Source organism: Halictus rubicundus, chromosome 1 (assembly GCF_050948215.1).
Source record: "Halictus rubicundus isolate RS-2024b chromosome 1, iyHalRubi1_principal, whole genome shotgun sequence".
Lineage (NCBI taxonomy): Eukaryota > Metazoa > Arthropoda > Insecta > Hymenoptera > Halictidae > Halictus > Halictus rubicundus.
Genome location: NC_135149.1, coordinates 14,090,771 through 14,116,681, shown reverse-complemented (window position 1 = coordinate 14,116,681; position 25,911 = coordinate 14,090,771). Strand labels below are relative to the sequence as shown.

The window sequence follows — 25,911 nt, the reverse complement described above, 5'->3', positions numbered from 1 at the left end:
TCCTTTGTAAGATTTTTACGAATATTGATTAGAGGTATCGATATTGAAAGATGTCGATTCAGGTTTTGCACTCCAAATTAATCCTTTTTGTAGATCATATTCACCCTATCGCAGATCAAGTTTACAATTTTTGAGTTTTGAAACTCAAATTTTTCTACGAATCTGTTTTCATAATCCCTCGCACTACGATTTATTTTAGGGAGAGTAAAACTTCTTTATCGATTACAATGCTCTAGAAGAGAAAGATTGTTTATGTTTATTATACTCTTGTACATTCTCCGAAGACTATACAATAGCTAATGGCTATACAAGGCTTCAATGTAAATACCCCCGTTCAAGAATTGTAGGTGTATCAACCCTAACTCTTTCAGCGAGTGACAACAATAATGTGTAACGGGCAATAAATCATTTCAGATGCAAGATATAATACCAATTAACTTCTGAATCGCTTAGTGAGCCGTATATGTCACACTTCAAATTTTAATTTATTTCTAGCCTTCTACACGAGTATGACCACGCTGCATGTCGTGCCATATCGTGCAGTACCTCGCTGCGTTATGAAATTTTATGAATTTCAGGCATAATTTGCAATTTATAACCAGAAGACGAAAGCATATCAAAAAGTTTTGAACTTTATTATCGCCATTATACGCGATTTACGTTTTGCCAGTTTTAGTAGGATTTTATGGCTAATTGTCTCTAGGCATAAGTACGCCAATTGAAAATTATTATACTACTTTTCAGCTTCTTATACATTAGACAGAGAAGATACGATTAAAAAGCAAGTATATGCAACGTGGGGCATACTCCAGGTTTTGGCACATAGCACACTTCAATACGTAATGTTTCTAAGAATAATTACAGTCAATTCTCGATATATGTCAACAACACAGGTCTTGCCAGCGTCGTGTATCGTCCAGGAGACATACCCGAGCCGTGTTATGTTTACACTACTCTACATTCGAGACCTTTCTACTACCCCGCGGTAGTGGGGACAATGCCACGACATTTATCATCCAGACCTTGGCGACATATATAGAGAAATCACTGTAATATGTTTTCCAAGCGAAGTATTCTTTATTACGTTTGAATTACTTCTCAGCTGATACAATTAGCCTTCGGTATGAGCGACCGTCAACATGTATGATTCCGATATAAGACGACGCGTCTTATTTAGAAATAAGAAACTCGCTATCCCCTCTTCCTCTTCTTCATCTGAAATACGACGAAAGCCGGTCCCCGGCCATCGTCTTATATCGAAAGAAAACTGTAGCGAATTGTCGGTGTGGATTATAGTCAGAGGATTAGTATCGTGCAGTAGGAAGAAAATAATAATCCGTAATAAAATTAGGGCAGTTTATCGTCGCATCGATCGGCAGAAGTCGATCATCTCCGTCGCGGAAGGAAATTATATTCAGAGGCATTCTTAAAAAGAAACGACGAGCAAAACACAACGGTGTGTTTCGAATAATGATAGCGACGCTCATGTAAACAAATTAAGCAGCAGCGCCGTCCGCCCGTGATCACGATAAGTAGCTCGATGCGCATGTTAACTTTATCCTGATCGAGATCTCAATCTTTGGCTAATATTGAAATCGTACCCCACCGGTGCCACGCTTCTCTCTCCGTCTCTTCTCTCCTCTCCCGTTCCATTATTTTCTTATTCTCTTTCTCTCTCGACCTCCCCTCCCTTTCCCCCCACCCCTTCCTTACTGTCTTTCCGTTTATCTTTTTGTTTTCCTCTTCGAATGAAACGAGCACTCCAACGTAACTCGAACACAATTCGTTTCCCGCCGCGCCGGTCTTGTCGCGTGGAATTTGAACAATTTTGCGTTGACGTGTTTGCGTAATCAGATCTGCCCTGTCTCCGCGGTAATAATTATCGGCACGGAAGGCTAATGAAGGAGGAAGTTGACGAGAATAAAAGAAATGTTCGCGGGAACGAATCAGGCGCTCCCGAGTCCCGTTGATTACTGGATTTTGATTAACGTAATTCTTTCGACGAGCAAACGCCTTATTCCTATGCAAATTTCATTATGAATATCGATGACAAAACTGTTAGGTCGTTCAGAAGGTCCTGCTGAGTTTTTTGGTAAGAAAAATTTTGCGCCTCTTGTCCCGATTGTTTCGATCGGTTACAAACGGTAAAGTCTGTCACCGGCTGTTTTGCAAGTTTATTTGTTAATTTAACAACTCATCGCTAAGGGTCGTAAACTATTCCAGAATATTTCCAATTAAGTTCTAGTACCAAACAGATTGAACCTGTGGACTAGGAATTTTGAATAATATTCCTATGAAAGACAGATTAAAGAACTATAAAAATCGGATTTCATACTAATGGCAGCTGGTTTTAAACGAACGGTACGTCCAAATACTTGGGAATGCGGGGACGTTTCTTTTAGGGAAATCTCATTAGCGAACGTTCTCTAGGTTGCAAATAAATAATATCGCTACACCGGCGCAGCATATATTTTTATCAACACCGCCAGTCGGCATAACGAAGGTGTCACTGAATAATGTGAAATTAATTCGAGCGAAATTTTAATTAGCAAAATAATTCCCGTAGGCTGCTCGGTGGTCGTTGGAACTGCAGACGATCGTCCGAAGGATATTGCTGAATTATATGGAATTAATTCGAGGATGTTTTAATTAGCAAACACAGTTTTTACGAGGTGTTCGCGGAACGGCTGGCGTTCACCGAGGAATTCGAGCCAGCGCCAACGGTGCCCGAATAAAACCAAGATATATGACAAAAGGATGTTAGTAATTTCCGCGTACATTTCGTCTGACGTTAAGGCCTCCGCCGCGGATAACAGACTGGATAACAAAATATTTATATTACAAAATTACAGCGTTCAGTGGGTATATAAAAACAAATTTCTACATATCGGCGCGTCTAATCTGTACACATAATTACACAACGCACCTAGCTTGTCACATAAATATTCACCGACCGCTCTAATAACACACGTTTGCCGACAATAGTTAAAAGAAACAAAATATAATATTAACGATCGTATCTGCCGCTCGCGTTTAATCGTAATTAATCATTTATATCGAACTATATATATATATAGCGAACGAAGAGTGGTCAGGCGTTTTCTAAATTCAATTTACCCTAAATTACTGCCATTCGAGTTTATGCTACAATAATTATCGGAAATATTGTCAGGTGTAAAAGACAAATAAGTAGACAAATTAGAAAAAAAGTTTCTTTTCCGTATTCGATTTTCTTAAATAATTGTAATTATGAAAGAAAATTTACGTTACTCGTGGGACGACTTATCCCTCGGACTCCTGCGAGTTCTAGGCCTATGACGGAGTCATTTCTGACCCACGCCGATATTTCAAAACTAGTACTGTTTTATTCCGATATAAGGCGATGACTCGGGACCGGCTTTCGCCGTATTTCGGATGAAGAAGAGGAAGAGGGGATAGCGAGTTTCTTATTTCGAAACAAAAAGTGTCGTCGTATATCGGAATAAAATTGTACATATTTCAGCACAGCATACAGAGGATTAATACATTGGGTTGCAATTTGTAACATAAATTTGTTCGCTTGCGAAAAATGTCTCTGAAAACATTCCTAATAATCAAACGGTTAGTACTTACTAACTTACGTGACGACCCAATAGTATAAAAATAAGAAATGCACAATGTATTAAATTGCGAAACATTCGATCCGTTTCGGTTAAAGAAATCGATAACTGATTCAAGCTAATTTTCCCGGGGCAAATGGAACAGCTCGTGGTTGGTCCTGGACGTCGCAAAATGGCGGACCGACGGCTTTATCACGTGCGAACGAATCTATCATTCCTCCAGTGGGCTCCGCGATTAATAATTCGACAGCGTTATCACGGAATCCCCGCTTACGCTCGTTTGCGAGCGATCGCGAGACCTTTCGGTGGAAAAAAAAAATGCGGATTTGCGTGCTCGGTGTTGCAGCTCCTGCCTTGGCAGCCATCCCCTCTTTGCCTCTGTAATTACTAACCACGGGTTGTTACCCCGTAGCGTGTCATTTGCCCGGCAATATCGTATCACCGTCTTCGCGTGCGATCAACTCCGGAGTCCGAGTCGATTGTTTTAAATTGTCGATCTGTTTGCCGACCGGCGCGGCGCGGCGCGGATCCAGCGGATCGTTTGAACGGCCCCGACGAGCGGGTAGATTCTCGTGAATTCATTTTCCCATCGTACGCCCCGTGTCCCCGAGAAACATGACGAAATAACCGCGCGTAACTATATTAGTAGTTGAATACTTTTTAATTGGAGCAGAGGTGGAAAGTCTCCGGGCTGCTTGAATTAATCGGTGTCAGGGACCAGTCTCGCGCACACGCCACATATTTTACCGGTCGTCACGTGTTCCGTCGGCCGGGTTAATTATAATCCGCCGGTGAGTTATGCCTTTTGAGGACCCGCTAGGTTCCTCGTACGACTTGCTTCTCAGGATCCACGAATGAAGATGTAATTAATCGTGTGCGCGATTGAATCGTGTGTGCGATTGAATCGCGGAAACAGTTTTGCTCGCGCATGCTCTGAATGTAAACGGTGCTGTGGGAAATTTGTTCTCTCCGTAATCTGAGAATTTTTGTCTTCGTCTGATTAAATGTTTCTACGTCAAAAATGATATTCCCGAAGTGCTTATTACTCTTGTGTATTAATCATGAGATTATTTTGACACTTTTAGTTCAGAATAAGCGTCGACACGAGAATGAAGAACGAACCAAGGTCAAATTCAACGAACAGTTTCTAAGCAAATCTATTCAATTAACGATTTCGTTTAATCAATTACACCGGAAATAGATACACAGAAATCGACAAAAATAGCTTAGAAACTTTTTCGAATACTTTCGCGCACAGTTTGAACAAGATAAAGACTGTGCCAAGCAAGCAGCATAACTCTTTCGATACACTTCTCCATTTTGCAACGTCCAATTATGTCCTCGACGGCATAATCGCGATCTTTCCTACGGATTTAATGTGACACTGATTTATGTCGCAGATAAAAAAACGTGTAGGGCTTACTATTAGCATTATATCACTGGATAGTACATTAAAACAGTACAAACATATAGCTCACGTTTGATTGCATCATTGTTTCGCAATCCAGTTCGCTTAAATATCGCGGCTTAGCAAAGATAGAACTCTTTACATTACCATGCGATGATTATACGGCGGATGTTGATGCAGATTTTCGTTTTCTCAGACTATTTCATAATCCTCGGAACGCGAGATGAATTAATTTTGCCAATTAAGGGGTTTATTAACGTACTACGCGAGTATGTAAAGCTTCTTACGGGACTGACAAATTTGAATCATACAATGTATTTTAATTCCCTCCATGCTCGGAATGAATGAACGTACACTTTCCTATTCTGACACATTCACCTAATTTATTATCGCAATTTTAACGTATCGCTGTTTTAATTATAACTTTCTTCAGAAAAATCGTAGAATTCTCGAGTCATGATTTTCACAGTCTAATTATGACGGCACGAAAGGAACGAGCCATTTTTAGATCAAACAACGTTGTTATAAAAATAATAATCTCTATAATTAATATATAATTAGCTCTAATATAAACATTTTGAAGTAAATTTAATTTTCGCTACAATTTAATCGTCAATTTAATTTTTATTTTCACCTAAACATGTAAATACAGTAGTCAACTAAAATTTAATATTGAAAGGACAATAGTTTCTGTTGTGCAATAATTAAACACTCAATAGATAATGCTATATTAGTAATAATCCTTTCGATATAAAATTTCGTTCGCTGCTGTATTTGTATGTTATATTTGCACGAAAAATTGCTGTTCATTTAACTATTGTCCTTTCAATATTAAATTTTAGTTCGCTACTGTATTTACATGTTTCGGGGAAAATAAAAATTAAATTGACAATTACATTGTAGTGAAAATTAAATTTACTTCAAAATGTCAAATGAGCTGCAACTTTTCATGGAGATATAGCACACAAATACAGCAGCGAACGAAAATTTATATCGAAAGGATAATGACTAAAATAGCAATATCAATCTACAGTGCAATAATTAGACGCTGAAACGGAACACGTGTCAAATGCGGACTGCGGTTTCCCCGTCTCGCATTCAGTGTTATCGCGTAAAAGTGCAATAAACCCCCCCATTAATCAATATTAAAGATTGCGCGCTTCCCATCGAACGATAATAAAATTCATTCTTCCCCTGTCTCAGTTAAAAAGCACTCTAATTAAATACAAGATATCAGTGCACAAACAAGTCCTTTCACTGCGATCCCATTATCAGCGTCGCCGACGTTTCCCCGGCGATCGCTGGCCGTTCCATTTTTCAGCAGCACAGTCTCTCCGCGGTCTTTACGCGTCCTTTCGTTACAAGAGTTCAATCTAATCAGCGCAAGGAGCGGTTTAATTGAATCACGTCGAAAACATTGTTCCAGTTCGGCTGCGCTCCGGTCGTTCGCGGGAATCGAGAGACCGTACAGCCACGATAAATATCCCCGGCAAAACAGAATTTAATAACTAATTGTACGTGTGTAAGACAGCGGCGTGGGGTTGCGCCGATCCAGACGCTGGTTGATAAATGATCGGATGATTCACATCCGTTCGGTACGTGTGCCTGTTCCGCGGCCCGGTGATAAACGCGTCGCTATTAGATCGCATGCGGTCAACACAATTACAGGCAAATTACGATCGTGGCGGGGCTGAAAAATTCTCTGAAACGACGAGAACCGGCCCCGTTCGAGCCGTGGGTGAGTGTCTTAGGGCGGATTTCGTGTGTGTGTGTGTGTGTGTGTGTGTATGTGTGTGTTCATTCATTGTTCAAGCGCTCGGGGCCGGCAGCTGAGGCTGCGATACGAACACCGAATTTCAGGCGATAAATTGCCACGAACGAGACCGATGTTTCCGCCTTAGAAAGCTGTAATCGCGCCGAAACGATTTTCCGATCTGGATCGAGATCTCCCAGTCGTGGGATCGAAGATTTTCTTCCAAGCTGTTATGTCCACCATAAATAAGCCACTATTTCTTGGATGAAAGCTTTAATGTGTGGGGTAAGACCTACCATAATCAAAATTAGCATCTACCATCTCAAGCGTTCAGTATAGAAGTGGATACTATTCGAAATTATTGGGTAAAGCTATCTGACAAAGATGTCCCGCTAAACGTTACACTGACGTCGATTTCTGATATTGTTTACTTTTTTGTATGTAATAGATTTATTCCTTACCGGGTATTACCGTATTGTTTTATTGTAGACGGTATTCGTTCGAATTTAATTGAAATTATTCCATTCTGATATTGTATCCGACAGAGATACGGGATTCAGTAGCGGCTCACATGTGTTATGTCCCTTATTGAACGCATGACGCGACCTCGCGTGCAGGTGATTTCAATGCTGGATAAGACAGTGACTTCGAGAAAGTGACGAAAGCGCTACAGCAACACTGTGTATCGGAATTTCCCGTAACTTTACAGAACTTGCTCATGTTTCTCTTCAGATTTTGTCGTAACATTTTGTTTCTAAATGCATAAAATCCGCCGTAACAATTAAATTAAATTAATGAAATTAAGCTAAATTAGCGAAAGGAAAATTAAATTTGCAAAATGAAAATTAAATGTTAAGTAGCAAAATATAGTAAGTATTATTATTAGTATAGTAATATAGTAAGCAAAAAGTAAATTACTGAATACAAGCGTAAATAGAAGGGAAATAAAAATAAATAAAAATTTTGGAGGAGTCTTACCCTACTAAGGTAGTTGAGAATTAAATTAAACACCTCCGATTCAAACGAATAAATTAAGAAACACGAATGCACAAAATAATATAACACAACTCGTAAGCGGGAAAGTTCCGAGTACATATGTATTCGCTAATTTATTTTATATTTATCGCGTGGCTACATAAATAATATTTTTATCAGGGCTCCGTTAAAAACTGTAATTTCGGACGGGGTCCACGAAATTCACGTACACCGCGGTGATTTATCGGGTCCGAGACAAGTAAAGTGACCACGGGGCCGCCGTGAAATTCTCTAATTCAATTTATTGTAAACGCGAAATGTCGCGGCAATAATTCACATCCACGTCGGGGCAATCGAGCACGGTGGAGGAGCCTAGCAGAGATCCGTCATAAATTTCGTGCTATTAAGTTGCATGCGAGCAGTACCGCAATCATGCCGCCGTACTACGATTCTGCCACTGTACTGCAATTTAAACGTCATACCACAATTACGATCAAGAAACGTTTCAGCCTTTAAAGGCTTCTTTCGAGCAACCGTGGACTTTCTCGTAACACGCGGTGCGAGGAATCGTGCCTGAAAACGAGTCGAGAAGCGAGCTCGAACGCACTTTATTACCACTGATATCTTTATCAACGGGAAGACGGGGGAATTAAATTTACATAAAAACGCGCGCGCCTAATAAGTCCGCCGAGCTTAGCTTCCACTTCGTTCGGACGCTCCGCGAGCTTCCCGCAAAATACTTCTGAATATTTCTTAAATTATTTCTTGCACATAAAAAGCAAACGCGATCTGAATTTCATTCCAGAAAATTTTGCGCAAAACCAACGGAGCATTTTCGAAGAGCTAGTTTGCACACGAAGCTATTTTAACTCCAAAACGAAACATTTCTTCCGACCTAGAATATTTCCCTTCTATATATTTTTTTCATGCTATACATACGAAAATGGCGCGATTTACACGTACAATACTGAAGTGTTTAGTGATTTATTAAATACAAACAAATTTAATAGTATAAAAAATATTTTGAATAACGATACAGCAATTTTTAGTGGCGCCTTACAGTCGCCATTCGAGTGCTAAGGGTTAAGTCAATTTACATCTTGAATGTTCCAATCACTATGACCGCAAAATAAATAGTAGTGCAAGAGGTTGATTATCAGTTGTGCTGAAACCGTGATTAATACTGGAATAACTGATTAGGTTGTGCGTCTTCGGTATTGAATTGCTTCTAGCTGAACGGAAACATTAACGTTGTCTCTCGAGGGTTGAAAGCGGAGGCAGGCGAGTTTCCAGAGTAACGCGTTTCACGCTCGCGAATGGCAGCTCGTATTAAGCAATCGCGTGAAGAATTATTGCCGCGAACGACGAACGGTGCCGGCGAGCGGTTCGAAAATCGTGCTATCATTGACGGCCGGTGCAACGAGGAGCAACCCTTAATTTCCCCGGGTGGTGATTGATCTGTTGCCGGTCTCGGCGATAATCGGGCAGCCACGTCAGATTACACGTTTCGAGGAATATCATTGCCAGCTTTACATCGGGTCGGCGCGAGGCGCGTTAAAAACAATTCGCATCTGTGGTGCCCGTCAGCCAAAACGGGCTTAATGGCTCGAAAGCCCGCGTCCAGAATATCCGTGATTCGACCGCGTGTCCCTCGCGATTCCCTTCCTTGAACCGGTTCGCAAGCCAACAATTTGCTTTTTTGCGAGATCGCCGAGAAGGTGCCGTTTACACGGAAAACGGCGTTTCTTGCGAACACGAATCTGGGACAAGTGTTCCCCGCTCGAGGGATCGTTTCGCGGGACGCGTTTATCCGCAAACCGAGGCGAGGGTGGGAGATGAGAGCCGCGGCGAAGTCGCTGAGAAAGTAATAAAAGGGAGATCCTTATCGTCGAAGACAATTAGCGGGGCATATAAATACCGAGTATTTATAGTCTACCAGCCGTATCTTTCCCATTGCGCCTATTTCCACCCCTCCCCCAACCCCCTGCAGACGTCTCCACGCGTCACTGTAACTCAAACTGCTTAATTGATGCTCTCCTTCGCCTAACTTCTAGTCGACGTTCGATGTTCAGCGAGACGAATGAGATGGTTCATTTCGAATGCAGATGTATCATTAACACAACATAATATTAATATTAATTGGAATTATTGCGCACGAAATTGAAAGAGAAGTTATTCATGGGAATTGTTGTTGGTAAACCGATGGGTACGGCAGAGCTTTTGATCATGAAAATGACACACGGGACGTTGCCCGAGTGTGACACGCCGATTTTAATGAAATTTATACGGGATTTTGTTGAAAAATATTTCTTTTTCTCAGCCCTCAAAGTTGGGGATGAAAACCCTATTTTTGCTAATACCTCGGGAACTAGAGGACAACAATTTTTTTCTGAAATTTCTGTGTTCTCGATCAAGGAATGCAGTGATATGAGAAGATTTCAGAAATAATTATTTGTTCAAAGAATATTTAAGAAATTCATCTTTCTTTCTGGAATCTTATTTCACTTAAAATTTCGTGTAGATTAATTAATTACAACTTCACAGTAAGCACAGCAAATGTTGATCAACTTGGTAACGAAAACGGTGGTAATGTTTAATCAATCTGTAAAAATTGCTTACGGGTACCCCTAATATAATAATTAGACCGCGGACCTTTATGCAAAATAAAAAATATTTGCATTGATTGCAAGACACAGGAGCGAAATAAAGATTTCTTTCTTCTTTTAATTATTTTAGTCAGCTAAAACAAATACGCTGATGCCCTTCAATCTTTTTAATATGTCCGCTGCTTTAAATCGTGCTCGCCCATTTTTGTCAGAAATGCATAAAACCGTCAGTCTAATAATAATAAATTGTCTTCTTTGTAGAAAGTTTAAACGACGTTGAATTTATAAGAGACGGAAAAGACAGAACTGTTCCTAACACCTGCATGTTCGAAGCCCATGGTGCGAAGTCGAGAGTGAAGCGGGACTACCAGTTCCGAGGCGAACCTGGAAACGCGGTCTGGTTTCGCGAGGAATCCTCGCCGGGCGAAGGCCGAGGACGATTCAATTTGTCGGTCGCGGTGCGAGAGAGCGTTTCTGGGGGCCCGTGGCGAGATTCACGGCGTGGCACGCAAACCGCGCTCGAAAATTAGCTCGTGACCGAGCGGCGGCGTTAGCGTTAGTAGTAGTAACGCCGTGGCTGGGCGCTGGCGATACGCCATGAACAAGAAGAAGAGATCAGAGAGAACAGCGATCGAGGGAGAGATAGAAATACAGAGAAGAGATAGAGAGACAGAGAGAGAGAGAGAGAGATTGGAGAAGGTAGATGGAAGCTGGAGGGAAACGAAAGAAGGATAAAGAGAGAGAAAGGGACGAAAGGGATGCCGTTCAAGGTGGTGGCCAGAGAAAGAAAGAAGTTTGAAAAGGGACTAACGACCGGCAGTTAACGACGGCTCTGAAATTGCTGGTTGCCCGCTGCATCTTCTACGGCCGACCTGGCCGAGAATTATTAAACTGTAGTTTAGTTTAAATTAAGTTATTACCCGGAGCCGTCCCCGTCTTCTTTGTCCCTTTTCTACACGACTATGACCCCTTCGGAACGTCCCTCGCCCCTTCGCTGTTTCTAGCTCCTTCCCGACGTTTTTCTGCCGTCGAGAACCTCCACTCTCGCAACGTGGAATCCACGATTTTCCAATGGGAACTTGTCCGCGAGGATGCTGCCAGGCCGACTGCGATTCGAAACGATTCCATGATGCTCGCGACTTCTTGCTCATGCGGATATCAATCGAGTCGTTCACAAGCTGCACCGGCCATCCTTCGAGTTTTCTACGTTACTGTTAAAGTACTCGACCAATGCCCTACTTTTTCCGAAAATCAATTCAAATCAATTTTCTTCATAATTAGACTCGGTGCTAATAGAGAGAATTTTCAAAAATGAATGTTACACTATTTCATCAATTTTATTTACTTTTTTTAATCTTGTGAACCTAATTAGCCCTCTTCGACTCTAACTCATTCATATTTTTATTTCTTGAACGCGTCGGTCAAAATTGGGCGAGACAATTTTGTGTTTAAAAATTAATGTTGATTATAATACAGTCGTGTGAACTGAATTTTTAGTGGGATCTGAAGAAACTGAATGGATTGGGAGAGAAAACACTGTTAGCCCTTCAGACGTAGGCCTTTCGTAGTATTTAATAAATTAAGATGTGTTTGCTAAAATTTTTGGGGGTGTTTATTCAGCAGTCAACGAGTCAATGGTGCGTATAAAAATAAGTAAATGCTCGTAAACATTAGTTATGACTAAAAGCAGACACTAAATCTCTTAGGTATCATATTTTACTGATATTAGGTAGTAAAGTTCAGTAAATGATATTTCTAGTAAATACTTCATCCATCGTGCAAGCGGAACGATTTACTTGAAGAATCACTAGTAAAGGCTTTCGTTCGTTTAGCGATTGCGAAGAACCCAACGCGATTTAAAATGCGATTATTTTATATCGTAGAAAGTACACGGAATTATTGAAGTTGATTTCGCAATCCTTCGATGCTCTTCGATTTTGCTTTCACTTAGGGCAAACAAGTTATTCCGAATAAATTGAAGATGAAAGGAATCGAATGTAGAATAATTTACAAACGTAATAAACATGGTTCGTAGATACGGATAAACTATACTATATTCGTTTGATTTATGGAGAAGACGTGATATAAAACTGTGATGGAAAGTGCTACGAGCAGCTGTTAGAAATATTTCAAGACATTTACCGAACAGTTTAAAATTCAAAATCGAAAATATACGATTCGAGATTAGATTTATGTAAACAACTCAAACTAAATACTTTCTAATTGTAAATATCTAGTCGCTGGAATGTGCGATAAATCAAACGATTCTTGTCAGAACGAACGTCTTATATTACAAAATAATTTACATTTTACATCTCGGTACTTTCTGATGTTCCTTGGATATATGATTAGATTGGAAATTTTGTGCGTTTATGACAAAAACGAGTGGATCAAATGCAGAGCAAAATCTAATTATACAATTGTAGTTACAATAAACTCAAAATTCAGTTCACATTCAATTTTAATTTATTTATTATAAAATTTAATAATAATTCCCACAGATTAAAAATATTGAGAAAACAAATAAATGTAACCATTTTAATGTTGCACGAAAATCCACAGTCCATTCATGATTATGTGCTTCCCAATAATTTTATAAAATGAGCATATCGGATGAGCATATCTAGGCCATCGTTAGTGATTCGTTTCCTGAGTTGGCTAAGATATTTTTCATTTCGAAAGTAGCCGTTCCTATTCGATCAGGAAAAAAGGAAAAATGAAAAAAAAATATGAATTTCTTACTTTCTTCAGTACATTAGTAACCAGCATTAGTAACCACACTATGCACTTAGTTCCGACTGTCTGCGGGTTTAATGTCTGCATTATCAAACGGGGAGAAGAACCCGCGCAACACTATGTTCCGGGAAGACTTATTTCGAGGCGTCCAAATGATTCTAGCTTCTTTAGGATGCGGCCGCGTTATCGCGGCATCCTGTCATTATTTTACGATTAGACTGAACGAACAGGCATTAGGCGGGTTGACAAAAAACCACCGATTTGTCGGGCGAGCCGACAGCAACGGATAAGATGAATCGATTGAACCGTCGAAAAAAATTACAAATTAACGACCCCCTTTCGGTGAGTTAGGTGAGACCCCGGGACCCCGGAGACCTCGCAGATCGCCTCACAATTACATTTCCCATATTTCCTCCCAGAAATTGAACTTTGATGAAACGAATTTGGAAAACCTTCCAAGGTACCTTCCCCCACCCCTCCCCTATAAATCACATGATCTATCTCAAGCTCCGGTGCCATTAAAAGTTCCTCATATTTCCCACAGTTCTTCACAAATTACATGCTTTTTCACGGACTTTAATGAATGAATGATGGCAACATGTTTGCAAAATGTTACGTTCGTATTATTACGAAATCATTCGGAAGATTAATTTGCATTCAGAATTTCCATAACGGCTTGTTAATTATGTTAGATCATTATTAAGAAAAAATTTCTTTCTAAATTATAATTCCAAGGAGAAAATTTTAATCTCTGTTTCGTAATATCGCAGAGATATTAAGAATTCTATTGATATGTTGATAGTAGACAAATTATGAAGATCTCGCATATAAATTTAATAAAATGAAAAGAGAGTCCAATGGACTACGGAGCTCGGTTAATCGCAAAAAGGAACGATATAATTTATTAATCAGTAGACTGTGGATTATTAATGCATTTATAGCTTATATATATAATATATATATATCTCCAAAACATGATAAGCCAGAAGCTTCCTCGGCATTTAATGCTGTTTACATTATTTTTAATCTATCGAAACTATTTATAGAAATGTCAATTAACAAGTTTTTTAATAAATACCAATTGCAGCCTTGAACCAAGAACTCACCCCGAACAATATAATCCAACGATAATTCTTTCGAAATTAATTATTAAAAATCAAATTTCGAAAATTCTTTTCGACGCAGCAGAATCATTCGAAGGATCTAATTAACACTACGGCTCTGTATAGATTACTATGTTTACACAATATATGTCCAAAACACCGGTCTAGCCAGGGACATGTATCGGCCAAGAGATACTGTTCTTTGCTCCACGCCGAACGTAGAAAAGGACAACGAAGTTCTAGAGATCTCGGTTCATGACCCCGCACGGGGTATACCACACGGTAGTGGAGATGATTCCGTGACATTTATCATCCAGGCCTTGGCGAGATATATAGAGGAATCACTGTACCTGCAAGACACATTTATGAAATTTTCGTTCCAAATGAAACAGTTGTGAAAAACAACTATTTTTTCGTAATACAGACTGAACGCAATTTCTAGCGAACTGATCCATCCAGCTCGACAGAAAACGTGAAGTCATTTGGCCGATTTATGAAAAAGGTGATTCCGACTTAAAGCGTATGCCATCAATTATGGGACTGACCAGTTCCGCTGTCGTTGTCGCGCTTCTAGCGACCGGGACACCGATAAATTCGCGTGGAAATCGGCCCGCGATTAATAAATCGATGAAAGATGGCAACTCGTCGAAGGATCGCGATCCGCATTCCAGAAGAGCCGCGCGGAATCTGACCGCGTGCCACGCGCGCACCTTCCTTTCATCGGCGATGGCTGCTTCTTATCTTTCCAGTTGGCGGGATACCGGGCCGGTTGTCGCGAACCGGTCATTATTCGCGCGGTTTCCCCGCGAATCGACTCCGGGCCAAACGCAACGTGCAGTTTTCCGGCAAATCCGACTCGCGGATCGCACGATCGGCAGATAGATCGCGTCGATTAAAGGGAGGCTGGGCTCCGGGAAAGATAAGCGTTCGACCGACGGCGAGAGGCCAGCGGCTTCTCTAACAGCGGCCGCTCTAACGATCAACGAACGGCGAAAAAGTTTAACGATCGTGTAAAGCGTACACACGCGAACCATCTTATCCGGGCAATTATGTAAAAGAGACTTCTGTCGGGGAGCTGTTTCAAGTTTTACGAACGGCCAAGTTACCGTTCAACTGCCCCGGAGACTGATGGTTACTCATATTCCGTTGCGATTGCGTACGATCGGGTGAATAGATTACGTCGGATGCTGTTTACGCGCGACTTTAGCTTTTGATCTTCACCTGCGCCATTTAGCCGTACGATTTACTTACGCAGGCACTGCCATTACTCAAATTTCCGTGTACACACTCTGCGAACTTACACTGAGCTCGTGTATGCATAGAAATAAGTTCATTCCTCCTTCCGATCTCCAGTGCATTAAACATGTTCTTATTAGCTCGATTACTCTTACTGCTTAACTACTTATTCTATACACAGCGTAGATTCGGCACTGAAGAATGTAAACAATTTTCGAGAATTTTAATATAAACTATGTGTGAGCAATGATTTTAATTGCGAATTAAAAATATTAGAATCGGTCATTTTGACAGGTCCCGTGGTCTGAAAAATGGTGCAATTAAATCTGCTTTATTATCGTTTCGAACATTTCCGTAAACGTCAAAATTTATTGAACAGGCCCAAGCGTTTCATTGTCTCACAAGTGATGCGAGATACGAAACTATAATCGCAATCATCGGTCTTCCATTGGAAGAAAGTTGTTGCCGCGTTTAGGTTTCCTCGTTATTAATGGATACACTGTCAATTCAAAGTGAAGCTACTTAAAGAAAAATTTATTTAACAGAGAATTTAACCAACGAACGTTGACCTGTTCGTTTTATTATTCGATTAGGCAGCCATTTTCACTGAACACTGAAACATTTCAGTGATTTTAATCTTGATAGTTTAGAAGAGAAATGTTGAGACCATAACAGTGTTTCCAGTTTCAGCTGAAAAATTTGCTTGTCATTGCGGAAGCGATCGGACCACTTTGTGCCGTCTTCAACTTCGTGCGACTGATTTTAGTTCGGCACATTTAATCCGTGCCATCGCACACGCGCGAACGAGGGAAGATCTAATTGCAGTCCGAGCGGTTTGTTTCTCTAATTGCGATTCGAAACCGGAATCGATGACAGCACGGAACATCGGTGTATCTGTGCTCGAGTTCTTCGGTCCCGAATCGACGTTACGGTCCGACAGCTGATAATAAGACGAAAGTATTTAAGCTGTTAATTTTTACTGTTTTCCAATTTTGTGGAAAGGTATTATTACGATAACTACACGTAAACGGATCCACGTGTAATGAACGAGTCCCCATGGCGCGGTCGACAGCTTTCCCATCGAATTGATGAAAGTCGTAGATCATTTCGGAGTGATCGTATTCATCTTGCAACGAGCAGACGGGAAGTTAAAGAAGGTTAATCGTACAGATTTCCACCGGCGAATGGAAAATGGAGACGCTACGCGACGCGACGGTGCGCGGTGCGCGTCTAACCAGAGTTTCACGCATTGTACAAGCCGCTTTGGTGGCGATTATGACGCAACTTTAGCTTTCCAAGGGAGCTGGGGACAGTTTAGCTTTTCCCAGCAGTCAAGGTGTCATCGTTAACGGAAACACGACAATTATATCGTGTATCTAGCAGCGAGCGGCCATCAACAACCAGCTGGTTACTCTCCCGGGCGAATATTACAATGCGAAATGAACATTAGCGAAATTTCAGAAAAGGTCGTCTTGTTGATAGTATTATTATTATTTATTTGTTACTTTAGTCCATATAAGGTTTATATAGCATATACAAGCTTACATAGTAATACAGTGTTTACTCGATATATGTCCAAATCACGGGTCTAGCCAGAGACATATATCGGCTAGGAGACACTATCGAGGTCTCTCGAGCTTCTCGGTCCCTCAAGGGGTATACAGTAGTGGGATTAGTCCTGGGACTTTTATCGCCTAGGCATTTGGGACATATATAGAATAAACACTGTACAGTCCATTAGAAATTTGACATTTAGAAATCTCGAAATGTTACAAAAAATATTCATTCAGTTTCCAGATCCAATTGCTGGATTCCGAGTCATTATGCAGATCCCCGTTACTGGTAAATCATCTCATAGAAACTGAACTAAGAAACGAATCTGAACAGTCACTAATGTTTATTAATACAAACGTCTCGTTTTACATTCAAAATTTATAGACGTTTCTGCAGAAGACATCAAGATTCGTAGTGTAATTAAAAAATCATTCGCTGAAGCACATAGTTAAAACTAGAAATGATCTTCAACCAGCATCGCTGTTTATGGTATCGCTCTGGAAAAAAAATCGTTCTTGAAAATAATAGAGAAATGTGAAATTTAATAGAAACACATTGTCATAAGTAGATTTTCGAAAGCTCGAAACAGTGAAAATATTAACAAACCTTGTGGTATATTTGATTTACGAAAATGATTCAAAAAGGAAATAAATATCTATGTGACTCCTGTGTCTTGCAACGACTGCAAACAATTTTTATTTTGCAGACAATTTCTTATAAAGTGCACCTAAAATTTAAAAATACTGCTGCGTTATTTTTAACTCGATGAGATTATTAAGAAAACAAATAGATGCCTACACGATCTCCTATATCTTGTAATTAATGCAAAATGCAAATAGAAAAATGAGCAGGTGCATTATTAGCATTATAAGCATTATAAGCATTATTAGTAGCTTACCGAAATTATTAAAGAAATAAATAAAAGTTTTTTAAAAGAGTATGAAATTATAAAAGATTAGAAAGAGAAAAACTTGTATTTCGCATGAAGGCCCCTAGTCCAATTAGAATAAAAAAAAATGTATAAGACGACACAGACTAGTCACGTTTTGTGCCCGAAAGGTTTCGTGTGAACGTCGTAGAAATGTTATTTAATAACGCGGCTGTTGTTAGAGCAATCGATGTGTCGCTCGAATCATGTCACACGGAAACTGATCGAGCATGATTCAATTTCCGATTTGAATATTGCGGTTTCGCAATCGGAGAAGAGTCTCGCGTAAACAAACGCGCACGAAAGCTGCGAGCGACGGAACGCTTCTTCGCCGGTTTTCCCGTCTCCGCGTTTCAATAACGAACGCTTCCGGGGCCGGTTTATTCCGTGTTTTATTCCCCCGGCCCGGAATATTAATTAGCTCCTGTCACTGACGAATGCCTCGCTGTTCTTCCGAGCGCTAATGTATTCAGCGTAATTAACCGGCGCTCAGGGCGTCGCTAATAAACAGAAAATTATTGGATTCTGTTGGCCGATTGAAATGAACACTCGAAACCGCTCCATTGAGCTCGCGCGCACGGAACTTGCGGATCTTCCTGAAAAATCAAAAAAATCTTCCGCGCGAATTTCGCGAAACCAGAATCGAAAAGAAATGACATTCTCGTTCTAATAAGAAAATTGTAATTCTGTTAACAGCATGATTTTCTTCGCGACCGCAATCATTCGGACCGATTTATAAAAAAGAAAGAAAATGTTGCATCGTCGCTTAAATGTCGAGAATTCTCTTCGAATTTGTATAATATTGAATTTCTTTGAATTTGTGTATATTTTATCGTTTCCGTTTGTAGGATGGTCGATCAGGTTTTCGGAACGCGACGGATTGGTGTATCGGAACCAGTGCGTAAGAAAATATTAATTCCCGATGACGAACAAGATGGCGTGGGCTACGAGGCGTCTAGAAGTGGGTAGACTTAATTAACAGCCGGACTTAATGATCTGGTTTAATGAAAATTACACCGGATACACGTCATGGATGACGGCTTGTCGCGAGAATATGTAAACTGGCAAGCTGGAAACAATTTGTGCGATTTTCCGCACGTTCTGTTTCGCGCGTTTTTTCTTTTTTTTTAGTAACTGTTGTTCTACGGCGCTGTTCTTGCGCAATAATTACTTATTCTGGGACGATTTCAGTTCACATTGTGTACGCAAATTAATTGCCGATCGAAAAGCAGAGAAAATGAAGCGTGAATGGGAATATTATAACAAGTTCGGCGACTCGAGCGTTGAATAAATTAAAAATGATCGAATTTAAATAATCCTTCGACGTATTAAATTCGTGTAAATATCGCGCTGGTAGGATAAAGTTCATTTGCAATTCATATTAACATATCATATCTTATTTGGTCGAAAACGATGGTAATTAACGATTAATAATTTATTAATGTTGTCGGGATAAATGTCCGTTCGCACGGGACACTAGCGCGAAATGATAATTATTTGACGTGCACAATTCGTTGGAATTAGTTAGAGGAGACTGGCCAAGTCTGTTTGCGCAAAGATGCACAAGCTCACGTGACTAGTCGATAGCAGCCACCGACTGGATCGATAAAATTGCGCCGCAACGACGTAACCGAGAGCGATCATGAATGGACGGACTTCAATTACGCTCGGGTCTAATTAAATGTCGATAGGAGTCGGCTGATAATCCGGAATACGTATCAGATACCTTTTCCTTCGTTAGCTACCGGGTACTTGTTAACAGTTGTTCCGATTGTTGATCCGCGTATTGAAAAATCGGATCGAAATACTTCTTTTGCTACCGACTTGAAATCTGCCTGGAAATAACAATAAATGGAAAGTTCGTTTCACGGACCGTCGTTGGCAACGTCGTCGAGGGGCGCAAACGTATTGAAGACAAGAGGCGACTCTGTACAAAAGGCTTTGATCAGTCCATCGATCAAAAGCGGGTTGAAGTGTAATCAAAATGGATCTGACATTTTCATAATTCCGAATCAGATCCATAGAAGTGGGCAAGAGCTTCAATAAAAATAGCATTTATTGAAATGGACAGAAAATGCCACTAAAAACGCGGGTAAATGTCAGTTAGAATTGAGTTCTAATTAACACGGATAGATCATTGCTGTAGATCCACGGAGAAATCGCGCGTAACCAATCAGCTGAAACATCGGCTCAAAAATAAAGCAACTCTAAAGGTTAAAGTAAAACGTGGCGAAAGCGGTCAATAAAACAAAAACAATTAACATTAAAAAATTTAAGTAAAAACGGATTCTACAAAAATGTTTGTACCCGAATTAATTTGGGTTAATTGGGTAGGCCCCCGGAACAGTGTTGGCCCAGGGCACCGAAATTAACGGTCCACCGTTGTGCAACCGATGATGTTGTTCGCATAAGAATTCCTTATAAAGTTCGCCAAAATTTCGTACGACCCGCCGGAGATTTAAAAATAAACAACGGGATTTTTTAAGCAGAAACTTAACGAAGAACCGAAACAATGAAGCGCCACTTAAATTTCCCGTACAGAAATGTAATTAAAAGGGGACACGTTACGAAAAATAATGAAACGCTCTTCCAAAGTAATATATGCAAATTGTGTTTTAGGGCAATTATTTTCCCGGGAAACATTGAAGGAAACAAGGGAGAACTCTTCCCTCTCTAAACAACAAAATAAAGGAAACGATTACGTTCTTTACTTGTATATTTCTCTGAAAAATGATTGAAAATATTCTCGCGTTAGTGTCGATTGAATATTCATTGTGTTGCGATAATAATAATCGAGTTTACTGGCGCAAGATGCAGTGACGACGTAACGAAATATATTTTTAAAAATCAACGGGGCTCCGCAAGAATTAATGAACGCAAAAGGTTAGACATTTTTGGAAGCTCGTTCACGACAATAATAACAATACAAGAATACCATTCATACACGATCCAGTGGACGGAACGATTAAATACTTTTCGAGCATTCAATGACTCCGGTAACGAATCATGGAATGCAAGGGGAAAGACGTTTTCGGAAACTCCTTCGACAAGCAAGAATAACAATGAAGGATTCGTGTCGAGGCAATTGAATATTTTTTGGAACCGAACGACCTCGTAACGAATCGGCGACTGCGAGGAGAAGGCAGATTGATTGAGCAACCAATCAGACGTTTCGGGTGGACCGGTCTTGGGTTCGGGTCTTGGGTTGACAAATGAACTCACCCCGAAAGCGGGACTTGTCAAAAGTCCCTGGGGAATAGCGGCGGTTCGCGGGAAAAGAAGCGAAACGGCCGCCGTGGTAGATCTCTCACGTCTGTCGGACGTGACACGTTTATCTTAAACACTGTTACGTTAAACAGCCGCGGAACTCATTAGTCAGGTTGCCGGCTCGCGGGTCGCGTTACGTGCGGTTGGCTATGCTAGTTGGCCCATTAGCGAAATTAGAAGAGTAGTATTTTAAACGCGCGTGTAATGAAAACAATTGCGGATTTCATTTAGCCGGCAGCCTGCCCCGTTTTTCCGTCTGTTCGCCCCGCTGGATTAGTTTCGGATATGTGCTGTTTGCCCGGCCATGCGAAAGGAAGAAGAATTGCCGGCTGATTTAAGAAGAAACATCGACTCGGATTCGAGCGGCGGAAAACATCCAGCGATTTGTTGTTTCCGGGTGCACAGCGATTCGATCCTGAACAGTTAGTTGGTCCGTGGACTTGAGAATAATTTATTTCATCAGAGATCCATCCCGTTTGAAACTTAACAGGCGAACGCCACCGAAGTATCTGCTACAAGTGTTTGAAATCTGTATTAACCCTCCGTACGCTGTGCCGGAGTCATTCGTGACCCATCGATACGTAATACACCGATATAAAACGACGCTTTTCATTCCGAATTAAGAAAATCGCTATCCTCTCTTCTTCATCCGAAATAAGACGAAAGCCGGTCCCGAGAGATCGCCTTATATCGAGTGGGTCAGAACTGACTCCGGCATAGGACTGGAACTCGCAGGAGTCCGAGGGTTAATAGACAGCGGACACGCGTCATCGGTTATTGTTCCATCAACGAACGTGCCAAGCGTTATTATCGATAGAATCACGTTCGCCTACGCGACTTCGATCTTGTCCCGGAGTGTCAAAAGCTGCTAGTGTAATGAAGATCGAACGGTACAGCAAGTTCGACAGTGGAAAAAAAAAAGGAAGAAAATAAAAATAGGAATTGGTCTAGATCGGAGGCGGGGGTTTCCGCGAAACAACAGGAAGAAGAAAAAAGTTGCGGGTTAAGTGGCACTCCCCGCGAGGCATAAACAAGCGTTAGGGACATGAATGGGATCACGTAAAAAACAGATTTCCACCCTCGATCTCTTACACGAAACGTGATTTCAAGCCGTCAGCTCGAAGGAAGGGTGGAAAAAGGGCGTTACGGATTGGGGCTAACCCTGTAAGCGATCCCAGGGGCTCGTCAAGAACGATCTTATGATTGACCGTGTTACGGCACTCCCTGCAGACCATTTTCCGGGCGTATCTTGGAAATACATTCGAACGAGAGGCTGCCCGAGCAAGAAACAACGCCGGATCCACTATCTCGGAGCTATCGGTAACTATACGTTCGGATTTTTACTGATGTTTCCACGGCGGGATGACGGGCAAATAATCGAATCATTCGCGGTACGAGACTACTTCGATTCTCCGTGACCACTGAACCTATCTTCCATCGGGAGCATCAGAAATAATAAACGTACGAAGAAATACAAGTTAATGGACCGGTTAATTGAATCGGCGAAATGTCCTAAAAAAACTGAGCGACGTTTTAGAAAATGCACCTTCTGAAATCTGCGAAATACTTTCGTTAATGAACCATCGCTTTCGTATGGCGGAAAAGCCACCTACCCGACAACAAGAAAAATTTTAATTCACTCGCTCCGTGCTGATTTGTTTATTACAACATAAAAATTAAAAATACAGGAAGGGTAGTAATGTTAGTGATTAAAGGTGTAAAATATTTGATCGCGTAATCGTTCACGTTGGAACAATCTCTTCTTGTAGAATAAATTATGTTGTAAATAATAATATTCGTCACGTGCGTTGCAGAAGCTTGTGGATCTCGAATTGCGAACGCGTTTTATTTTCAGCAGTAACATTTCGGAGCCGTAGTCTAATCGCATCGACATAAATAGTGCTGTCATTAACACGCAGTTTAATTCGCATTGTAAATTAAGTAACGGCGTGGAGTCCACTCTGCAGACGGTTGGCCAGCCGTTCGTGCCTTAAAATTGCAGTTTGCGGAGCGATAAGTATGCAAAATATCTCGGAAAGAATGTGGCAACAAATGCGTGATTGCCTTTCAGTTTAAAGGAACAGTAAATTATTGGCTTTTGCAAACATGAACAGCCTATTATGCCACCAGGGGATCGATAGACTGAAGTTATATTTGCACACGCTTCCCGGACACACCTGTTCATTTTTACTCTGCTCATTCAACTTTTCCAAGTCTCTTACTCTGATGTGTTCTATGAAACGAAAGGGCACACGAAGGACGGCAACCAGGGCAAGGTGAATCGAATGAATTCAATTCCAAAAACAAACCCCTCGCGGGTGTCGCCTAGTCGGCGTGATACTGGCACAGCTGCGCCGATAAGAAGAGAGAGAGAGAGAGAGAGAGAGAGAGAGAGAGAGAGAGAAAGAGAGAGTTAACGGTGAAGTGACCTGGAAAAGCACCTACCTTTCTTCTCGTCATCCTCATCGGCGTGATCGGCACCGTGATGAAGATGATGGGCGGCCGGATGGTGGCTAGTTATCGCCGGCACCAGGGGGTGGTTCCCCAGTGCCGGATGCGGATGATGAGGATGATGATGACTGAGGAACCTGACAGCAGCTGCGGCCGCCTGATGCTGGGCTTGCATCGTCTGCTGAACCTGACTTTGAACCTGTCCGAGAACCGGGTGATGCGGTGGCCATCCTGTCAGATGAAACGGAAACACGGGTGTCGCCCTCTGGAACAGCCTGGCCGGCGTCAGGAGGGAACCACCGGAACCAGCGGAACCGCTACTAGGATGCAGTGGGAAGGACAGACCAGGTTCCAGGACCATGTTGGGTACCAACTTGATGACCGGCTGTCTCTCCACAGGAGAGGCTTCACTTCTTCTGCATTTAAAGACTCCTGTCCGTCTCCGATCGACGCTACTACACCGATATTTATCGATCCTCTGTGCTCATCGGGACCGACACTCGGGGCTGACAGTCTTTCCAGGTCCAGGTGTTCGAACCGGCAAGTCAAATCTCGTAGGAAAGTCTTTAAGAAAGTTTCTAGCGATTCGAACCGGTCGTGTGCTCTTTGTTTACATCTTTCTGAGCCCCGCAGCCCTGACCCGCGAGCAGCTTTTTGATTTTGGTGCAGCGATCCCGGTTACATTGACCTTGGCCATCTGAGATCGTCGGTCGTTCATGGAAAACGAGCGATCGATGCGTTCGTACGATCGGGGAGAGTTCGAGCTGGAAGCAGTCGGCTCAGGTGCCGTCGGAAGGTGAGACTGCAGACTTCGCCCGGCTCGGACCGATCAATCTCCAATTAGCTTGATGTATTTAAATTTTTGCTTGCGTCATGGTACTGTTCTCTCGATTACACCTTTTTCTGCATCGTCAACTTTGACAATTCTCTCCGCCAGCACATGACATCCGAGTCATCGAGCCGAACAAAGGATGGTTGAACACGGTCGACGCGAGTCAGTCTGAAAAGTTCCCCAGCCCGCGCACAATAACAATCCCTTCGAGGTATCGCTCGAGCCACTTTCGATGATCTTTCGTCAACTGTCATCGACACGAACGCGAACACGTTCAGTCTGGATATCGATCTCTGGGTGCCGCGTTCACGGCGGAATGTCTTCGGCGACGGCACCGGGTCACGAAACAAAAGAAAAGTCACTGCGGCGGCGGGTCCGTCGACGAAAATCACCGGTGTAACACTGGAGAAGCTTAGCACTGGCCCCGGCCGAATTGCGGGATCGCGGCCGTGGCTCGCGTTGCGCAACCGTCACTGACAAAAACACTGATCAGCTGACGTGATCGGGTTTCGCGGGATCCGGTCCGGTCCGACGCGGGTCTATGCGGCAAATTTGGCCACGTAACCTACGAATTCCAGGGATTCCTTGCTGGCGAGGGTCCTGTTAGTGTTAGGACCACTACGGCACGAGCCAACGGCACAGCACTATCTGCCCGGAGAGTCAAGTCAACGGCTCCCCTCTGCACGCGGAGCCGAAACTGGTTTAGGTCGCCACCCAGGCGGCGGGGATTGGACGGGCAGGTGGTGGGTTCACCGGTGCCACTCGATCCCCGGCCAATCGGAACGGACGGATTACGGAGGAGGCTCCGCCCCGCGGACGGTTTTTTAGCCCTGGAATTGAATCGACGCCCCTTCCTTCCAGTAATGGAGCGACGGTGGGGATGAATCAATTGGTGGCTGCCCTGAAACCGGCCGCAAGATGGCTCCTCCCTACCCCACAGCATTCGGGAAATCACCCCTGCCGTGGACCCTCTCCGCTCCGTCGACCTTAGTCTCTAATTCGAGCCGCGGGATACGCTCTTCCCGTGTCTCTTCGACGTTGAAATTTTCACCTAGCAGAAATATATCCGTCCTACCGATTCTTCCTCGCTTACCCCCGATTCGAGTGTCCCGCGCGGAAATTTTCTTTTTCGAGTATCTTACTCTGTCGCGGCGGACCCGCACCCGGAGAATACGGATCGGTGGATCGACGTTTGACCACGGTCGCCGTGCGAAGACAATACGGCGCCTTGTTCGTCTTCCAGGGAAGCAGCTCGACAACGTTTCCCTTCCTTCGCGATCGGTCTCTCCGACGATTGTTGTGCTACCACCACTCCGCGCAACCCCCACCAGAGAGATCTTCCACCCCTCCAGCCCTCGAGGGCACGATCCTCTTTTAATAAGAGGAGCTCGGAGCTCGGAGGCGTTAAGTAATTACATCTATTCTCTTCTGGGGAGGAAATTACCTGCGCCTCGGGGTGGGAA

The 25,911-nt window shown here is 42.3% G+C and overlaps 1 protein-coding gene across 1 annotated transcript in view; it reads right to left on the bottom strand.

Annotated features, from left to right (window-relative positions):
- LOC143354483 (uncharacterized) overlaps window positions 1-25,573 on the bottom strand; it is a 59,888-nt gene extending 34,315 nt beyond the window's left edge. The window contains exon 1 of the mRNA XM_076788622.1: window positions 23,611-25,573. Coding sequence (XP_076644737.1) covers window positions 23,611-23,977 — 367 coding nt within the window. The 5' untranslated portion in view covers window positions 23,978-25,573. The remainder of the gene's footprint in view (window positions 1-23,610) is intronic.
- Window positions 25,574-25,911: the final 338 nt, after the last annotated feature.